At 41.7% G+C, this 9,109-nt stretch overlaps 1 protein-coding gene across 1 annotated transcript; it reads left to right on the top strand.

Moving 5' to 3' along the window:
• The first annotated feature begins 7,279 nt into the window (after positions 1-7,279).
• Positions 7,280-7,720, top strand: LOC148008858 (pentatricopeptide repeat-containing protein At4g18520, chloroplastic-like). The gene has a single exon (XM_087673979.1). The coding sequence runs from the start codon at positions 7,280-7,282 to the stop codon at positions 7,718-7,720; it is 441 nt and encodes a 146-aa protein (XP_087530105.1).
• The last annotated feature ends 1,389 nt before the right edge of the window (positions 7,721-9,109 follow it).

Below are 9,109 nucleotides of genomic sequence, written 5' to 3'. Positions count from 1 at the left end.
TCCCAACCAGTTATGCCACGAATGTCTTGCCCTGCATGAGACATTTCACTATCAGTGACCTTTCTCTTTTCAGCTGCATGTAAAGCATGTGTCCATATTTCAGCCTTTGGACCAACCATGGCCATGCATTCCATCCAACTGTAGACCAAAAGTAGAAGCATGTACTGCCGCATAAGCATTTCGGACAGCCAAGTTTTCCAACAACTTCTGCATACCTCTTTTTCCAAAATTCAAAGCAAGACGCAATCCCTTTTCTTGTGCATGGATCTTGCCATCTTTCGAAAAGATAAGTTGTCGTACCAAGGCCTCCTGATAGGCAGCACAATCCTTTCTCTCGTGCTGCAAATTGTCACACCACATACATCTTTTTCCAGGCTTAGGGGCTGCTGCCCGTCCCCTTTCCTCTTATCCTTTTTCATCCAATTTTGCAACCTTCAATTGAAGATCCCGCATCCGTTTAACCAATTCATCTAAGACATCTTCCCTAACAGAGGGAATAATAGCAGGTACAGCCACAGGGTTAGCCATAGAAGCCGATGGCTTACTAGATACTTCAATTGTCTTACCTGTAACAGTGGGCAAGCTAGAGACATGCAATCTTTCTCTTCTTCTATGTTTCTTTACAAGCGCAGTAACAGCTTCCTTGACATGTCGCCACTCTTTTTTCAAACCTGTCTTTGTAGTCTGATCCTCCAGCAAATCATCAAGCTTCTCTTGAAGCTCAGGATTAGCTGCCTATAAAAACAATTCAATTTTTGGACTTGCAAGAGCTTGCTGTTGTGCAAGATCCAACTACTCAAATCTACTTTCAAATTATCTTAACAATTCTATAGCCACAAGACCCTTATTAGGTTGTATAACCCACTCCTGAAAAGTCTTGCACGTAATCAAACTGGTGTCCTCAATGTAAAATTCTTCCCTGAGTGTCTTCTTGAAGGCTACCCAGTCAGCATCTTGCAAGTATAATTCGGTAATCCGTGCTTTCAGTTCATGAACAGTAACACGTACAAAATACCGGCTCCATGTAGATTGAGCCACTCCAAATAATTCCATCTTCTCAACATAGGTATGTACATATGCAGATACATTCCTGCCATTGAATAACTTCACCTCACGCTCAACCGCTTGCAAAGCATTCATCACAACACTTTCTATTTGAGCTAAAGCTTGCATCACCTGTTGTTGTTGTACATGAATAAGCATATTTATATTTTGCACCAACTATTGCAAAACATCACTGGAGATTGTATTTGACGGTTCTCCCATCTTATCTTTCCTTCTTCTGTGAAGACCTTTCACGTTGTCGTATTGCTGCGCATACGAGGTGTGAAATCCACCCAAAAGTTGTGTGTGGGATTTGATACTTTGTACATATTTAATTGTTGTGTTTATACTTTTGTTCTACATGGAAGAGGGTTTGGAGTAAGAGGAATTAATCAATAATGCTCTTGTTGACATGTATGTCAAATGTGAAAGCTTAAACGAAGCGTATAAAGTCTTCAAGGGCTTGCTGGAAAGGAATTAAGTGTCATGGAATGCTTTAATGACAGGATATATTTAAAATGGGTTCAGTCTCACTGCCTTGGATCTCTTTAGGGACATGCAACAGGAGGGTGTGGTTCCAACTAGAGCTACTTTTCTATGCACCTTGAAAGCTTGTGGTAGCATAGGATGTCAAGATTGTGGGAGAGAAGGAAGGAGTCTCACTTGTAGCTTTCTTGCTTGCACAATGGGGGAATACACACAGAGGTGGAGGTTGAAAACAGTTTTCTTCTTCTCAGTTATGTAAGCCAAAAGAACTCTCTTACAAAGAAATAGAAGAACCCTATATATGGGTCTCAAACCAAACTCAACTAACTAAGGTGGCATACTAACTGAGCCACGAACTAGAGTAGATAAGGATAGCTATCATGTAGCTATTATTCATGGGCGGTGTACCAACCACATCTGCAACTAACAAGTCAGTGACATAAATACACAACAGTCACCCTGGCATATCACGAGTGGAGCTCGATATCTCAACACTCCCCCTTGAGCTCAATCCCAATTCCTGCACACCAAGCAGGTCTCTAAACTTGCGCAACTTCTCTGCGCCCAATGCCTTCATGAATATGTCAACTACCTGATCCTCTGTGCTGACATAAACTAGATCAATAAGACCTAGTAAAACCCTCTCTCGCACATAGTGATAATGCACCTCAATGTGCTTTGTTCTAGCATGATAGACTGGGTTATTTGCCAAGTGTATACTACTCATGTTGTCACAATAAATGACAACTGGCCCATCTGTAGACTGATGCATATCATAAAGTAGCTTATGCAACCAAGCTACCTCACATGCAGCCATTGCTGCACCCCTGTACTCAGCCTCTGTGCTGGACAAGGCAACTATAGGTTGTTTCTTGCTGCTCCAAGTGACTGGAACACTCCCAAAAGAGAACACATATCCACTGGTAGATCGTCTATCAGAAATACTACCAACCCAATCAGCATCAGTGTATCCATGCAATTGTATTTGAACCCCAGTCTCATAAAATAGTCCATATTGCAATGTGGACTTCACATACCTGAGTATGCGTCTAGCCGCATCCAAATGTGGTTTCCTTGGAGCCTGCATATACTGACTTACCAATCCAACAGCATAGCTCAAATCTGGCCTGGTAATAGTCATATAAATCAAACTTCCTACTATGCGTCTGTACATAGTAGGGTCTTCTAGAAGCTCACCTACATCTGTGCTCAGCTTCACATTCTGCTCCAAAGGAACTGAAATAGGCTTATAGCCTGTCATCCCATATTTGGATAGCATGTCCAATCCATACTGCCTCTGCAAGAGCTATATCCCACTTGGTGATCTGATCACCTCAACGCCCAAGAAATAACGCAGCTCTCCCAAATCCTTCATCTCAAACTTCTACTTCAATAGCATTTTCACATGAAGGATATCTTCATCACTGCCACTTGTCATAATCAAATCATCAACATAAATGACAAGTAGCATAATACCTTTCTCTGTTTTTCTCACATAAAGTGAGAAATCTGCCTTGGAAATCTAAAAGCCAATAGTGACAAGATACTGTCCTATCTTGTCAGACCATGCTCTAGGTGCTTGCTTCAAGCCATACAAGGCTTTCTTCAACCTGCAAACAAACTCAGGATGAATAGCATGCAGATAACTTGGTGGCTGCTCCATATAGACCTCTTCTTGCAAATCACCATGCAAGAAGGCATTCTTTACATCCATCTGATGTAAAGACCATCCCTTTGATGCAGCCATAGCAATGACTGCTCTTATGGTTTCCATCCTTTCAACCGGACTGAATGTTTCTTCATAGTCAATGCCATATGTTTGTGCATACCCCTTGACTACTAATCTTTCCTTGTATATGTTCACAGAACCATCTGCATTGTGCTTCACCTTATAAACCCACTTACAGCCAATTGCATTTTTACCTTTAAGCAAAGGTACCAATTCCCATGTAGCATTTGCTTCCAAGGCATCCATTTCTTCATCCATGGCTTTCTCCCATTTTTCTTTTTCCATGGCTTGCTCAAAAGAAGTGGGTTCTGGTTCTTGTATCACTTTGACCATATATGCATAGTGAATGGCTGTAAATCCATCATATTTCAGCCTATCCACAGGATACCTAGCTCGCGTAGACCTGAGCAAAGTAGGTTCACTCCCAGGTGCTCTCAAAACATCCCTGGTCTTCCTTACTCCAGGTGTAACAATAGAAGGAATACCCAGCTCATCATCAATGCTCTGTTCTGAACCACTGGATTCACCATCCACATAAGAGTGACCTGCATTCACATCAAACATGGGCTGATCAACCTTCTCTTTTCCTTTTCGTGATACTTGCATACCACTATTTGCATTACTTTGAGAAGATTCTCCTGATCTCAATCTGCCTGTCCATGGCAAAGAATGTGAACCACTACTAGAGGACGCTCCAGGTCCACTAATATTTTGTGACTGTTGCTGTGAATTCTGTGCAACATTACCATTTTGTGCATCTACATCATCAATCACATTTACTGGTTTATACCAGCTACTCATCTCATCAAAAACAACATCTCTACTCACTGTAAACTTACAAGTAGAAGGGTTATAGTATCTATACCCTTTTTGCTGCAGAGAGTAACCAATAAAGATGCACTTCTCAGCTTTTGGATCCAACTTGGATCTCAACTCATCTGGCACATGTACATAGGCAATGCAACCAAAAATTTTCAAATGAGAAATATCTGGTTTCCTACCAGTATACCTCTCCTCTGGAGTCATCCCATGTATTGTTGCAGTGGGAGTCCTGTTCATTATATAGACTGTCCAGTAAAAATCTGGCAAGTCTTTTTCGTTGAGCATGACACGAGATACCTCTCCAATATGCCTATTTTTCCTTTCTGCAACTCCATTTTGTTGTGGGGTATGACTGCATGAATATTGTTGCTTTATGCCATGCTCCTGCAGGAACCTTGCAAACTCATTTGAGAGGTACTCTCCCCCTCCATCTGACCTTAGGCATTTTATTTGCAAACCTGTTTCTTTTTCAACCATAGCTTTAAGAGTTTTGAAATGCCCAAAAACTTCACTTTTCTTTTTCATAAAATACACCCAAACTTTTCTGCTATAGTCATCAATAAAACTGACAAAATAATGACAGCCTCCAAGAGATGCAGCTTTAGTAATCCACACATCAGAGTGGATTAATTCCAATGGCTTCTCACTCTCTTGAACATGTCTAGAAAATGGTTTCCTTGCCTGTTTTCCAAACTGACAGGCTTCACATACCTAATGCATTTCTGCAACCTTGAATTTGGGCAATCCTGCAACAATATTTTGGGCCTGCGTTGATTTAAGTCGCTGTACATTAACATGACCAATGCGTTTATGCTAGATATCAATATCTGCAACTACACCGGTCCCATGTGCAAACATTGCTGCACTCAATTCAGACATGTCTGCATCCAACATAAACATTCTGCCCTTCTTCTTTCCTTTTGCTATCAAGCGACCTTTATTTTTCATATCCTCAACAAAGCATCCATGAGGATTAAATCTGACCTACAAGCCCTGCTCAACCATTTGACCAACAGAAACCAGATTCTTGGTGATATTCGGAACATGAAATACATCGGATAGGTATTTCTTTTTCCCATCCTGCATAGACAAATGAATTTTTCCAATCTGCACAATAGGATGTGCAGTATCATCACCAGTCTCCACAAATCCTGGTTTTTCCATTTTCCTTGCATCCTCCATCCATTCTGCATGACCTGTCATGTGGTTTGATGCACCTGAGTCAACATACCATACATCATTGCTTTCTTCTACACTTGTCACAGAATTGTTCATGTGCTGCACCATAAACAAATGCTCATTTCTGTCATCACCCTGTCTACTAGAAGATGCATAATTCCCTTGTTGCAGTTTTCCATTCATGATGTCATTCTGCTTTTTATAGCAGTCTTTAGCCATATGACCCATTTTACCATAGTAGTAGCATTCAACATTGGTGTTTGCATTTTAGCCTCTTTAACATCCACCACGACCTCTTTGGCTCCCCCTGCCTCTAGAGTTACCACATCCTCCTCCATAGGACTGGTTTTCTTGAGTTTGCTACATATTCTGATTTCTACCACGGCCTCCATATCGACCTCCTCTACCTCTGCCTCTACCTCTTCCAGCATTTGAGTAGAAGACAGCTTCTTTTGAAGTTCCTCCTAAAGAAGATGCACCACCATTTCTCTGCTCCTCAGAAATTAGAAGAGCAATCAACTCCTCAAAATCAGGAAATCTTTCACGGACGGAAATGGATGTTCGGAACTGTGCATAATCATTTCCTAGACCATTCAAGGTCACTGAGACTAAATCATCATCTTCCACTAGCGACCCAATGGAAGCAAGTGCATTTGCAATCTTCTTCACCTTCATGTGGTAGTCATTGATGCTCATACTTTCTCTTTGCACATTGTGCAACTCTTGCTTGAGCTGCATTTTCCTGGCTTGCGTATTTATGCTATACATTTTTGACAAAGTATCCCATGCCTCCTTTGGCGTACTTGCATCTTGAATATGCACAATCATAGAGTCTGAAATGCTGATAGAGAGCCAGTACATAACTTTCCTGGCTCTCTCATGCCATGCTTTAAATGCCTGCATTTGCTGTTGATTGGGAACATCAGGAAGAACTGGTTCTTCTTCATTTCCTGCAACAAATTCCCAATATCCTTTTCCCATAAGGAAATTCATCATTCTAAATTTCCATGCTTGGAAGTTGTTCTTGTCAAGCTTTTCAGGACAATCTGTGAAAGAGAATCAGACGCCATTACAAAACACTGCAAAAATTCTGTCATTGCAAAAAATACAGCTTCACCCTCACAAGGGAAAATCTGCAAAACTGGCGAAAGTGGTATTTGACCACACAGTCACTTCCTAGTGATGATTTTGCATAACCAGGAACCAAGGATGATTCTGTAACTCCCAATGTCTCTACACACAAGCATACTATGCAATTACTGTGGTAATTATTCACCGACCTGTAGAACAGTGGTCGCACAGTATAAAACAGGGCCTTTTCCTGAGTGCGTGCAGAAAACTTCCGCCTCCAAAACAGGCCCCGAAATGGCCTCAAATAAAAAAACAAGGTCGCCAAGGGCCAAAGCCCTTTCCCGCAGCATATACTACCCTCTTGCTTCACCGCGAAGGGCGTCTCAACCTGAGACAATGCACTCCTGCACTTTCCGGCTGTGCTACCTGCTCCATAGATCTGCTCCCAAAACAGAAAATGAAAGCAACACTGCTCCTCTTACCAGAACAACGCGAGCTTGGCTTGCTTCCTTGAGCTCCTTACCACGAACAAGGCTCTGATACCATGTCAAGATTGTGGAAGAGAAGGAAGGAGTCTCACTTGTAGCTTTCTTGCTTGCACAATGGGGGAATACATACAGAGGTGGAGGCTGAAAACAGTTTTCCTCTTCTCAGTTGTGTAAGCCAAAAGAACTCTCTTACAAAGAAATAGAAGAACCCTATATATGGGTCTCAAACCAAACTCAACTAACTAAGGAAGGTGGCATACTAACTAAGCCACGAACTAGAGTAGATAAGGATAGCTATCATGTAGCTATTATTCATGGGCGGTGTACCAACCGCATCTGCAACTGACAAGTCGGTGACATAAATGCACAATGGTCACCCTGGCATATCACGAGTGGAGCTCGATATCTCAACGTAGGAGCCTTGCACTCAGGCCAATCTTTACATTGTGAGATATCAAAAATGGGATTTGAAAGAGAATTGATTGTGGGAAATTCTCTGATAAATATGTATAGCAAATGTGGTTCCCTGGCAGAGGCTCACAGGGTGTTTGATAAGCAGTCGCTTCGAGATACAGTTTCATGGGAGGCTTTGGTTGCAGCACATGCTGAATACGGGCTTAGTGAGGAAGTCTTGATTTGTTTCAAGCAGATACAGCTGAAAGGTGTGTTTGTGGATACCAGCACATTCATTCTCTGCTTAAAAGCTTGTGGCACAGAAGGAGATTTAGAAACAGGGCATAGCATGCATTCTGAGATAACTAGGAGAGGACTTGAGAAAGAGCTATACATGGGGAGTGCATTGGTTGATATGTATGTGAAATGTGCTATGGAGTTGAAAGAGGCACATGCTTCAAGGTCCATGGAAGGAAGCTGGTGCACCAGAAGTTACTTTACAGATTGATGATGAGGATGTTAATGGAAAAGCAATGGCTATCTCTTTGGCTTACCTTTACGAACACCATCCCAAGTTGAATGATGGAAATGCATTTCGCGTGTTGGCTGCTACTTCTTTTCTTGATTTGCAGGACTTGTGCACCATTTGTACTGAGCTCATCATTTCAGAAATAGGGACAAACAATTTTCTATCATATTAGGCTTTTGCTGAAAGCCAAGATTATGGGATCTATGGAGAATGTGTCAGGAAGGCTTGTTGGGGCAAGCCACTTGAAGTTTCTTGCAAATACTTTGTATATTCTACCTTTGAAGGCTATTTTGGGGGGAAAGCTTTTTTGGAGGCGCAGGGAAATTTCTGCAATTCGAGGAAGGGAAGCTTTTCTGGAGGGAAAAAAATCTTTGGCTGGAAAATTCGGAAGAAAACCTTCATTATGGAGTATGTTGGAGAGATGCTGGAGATGATTACCTATGAAGCCAGCAAAGTGAGTATGCTCAGAGGGATCAGAATCACGAAGGGGAGGACGGCCTAAATTTTATCACGAAGAACCACAGAAAAAGGATCGCCATCGCTCTGATCGTATTCAAGAAGGGAAAATAGTGACCATCGCTAAAAGCGTATCAATTGTAGCTCCAGTTCTATGCTAATCAGATGCTTATGACCCACTATCAATGACAAGTTTAAATTATTGATGACTATTGTTTGCAGAGGGAGTGATTACAGTTCTGGAGCAATGGTATACGAAGGAGGATGTCGTTGAAGAGGAATTTGGAGAATCGTGGCTAATGTTGAGGACAAAGGGAAAATAGCCGAGGGAGTTAATGTGAAAACGTTGCTATTTTTTTTCTTTTTTGGGATCAATCAGTGGTGAAGGACGAACGCTCAATGGAGTGAGAGGGAGGCTATGCTCAACTCTCCTGATCATGACCTTTGAAATTGATACAACGGGATTTTACTTCTGTGGCAAAACAAATGGCACAAAGAGACAGTGAAAGGGGAATTTCTGAATCTGAATCTTCCTAATAATCATATCTGACCTAGGAAGGCAATCTCTCTCTGTGATTTCTCTTTCCGTCTGCTAATCCAGCTCTGTCATCCATGTTCCCATTCATTCCCTCTCAGCAGAGAAAAGGAATCCGCCATATCATCTCCCTTATGTCTTTTTTATCCTCTTTGCAGCTGCATAACCTTAGGCCACTGAAAATCCCTCATTCATTGTACAACCATCATTGCAGCGAAACTGAATTGAAACTCTCACAAGCTGACTTTTCAATGACGCCTTTTTCGTTTTTGAAGAACGATCAAACAAGAGTGCTAGGCTTGAAGGTTTGTGCTATCAAAGCTCCAGGCTTCGGGGAGAACAGAAAATTAAGCAACTTCTTATGAATGCATCTGTAT

This window comes from Lygodium microphyllum, unplaced genomic scaffold (genome assembly GCF_053477565.2).
Source record: "Lygodium microphyllum isolate KBCC unplaced genomic scaffold, Lygodium_microphyllum_v1.1.10 scaffold_58, whole genome shotgun sequence".
Taxonomy (NCBI): domain Eukaryota; kingdom Viridiplantae; phylum Streptophyta; class Polypodiopsida; order Schizaeales; family Lygodiaceae; genus Lygodium; species Lygodium microphyllum.
Note: the sequence above shows the minus strand (reverse complement) of the source record. Positions and strands in the feature narration are given on the sequence as shown.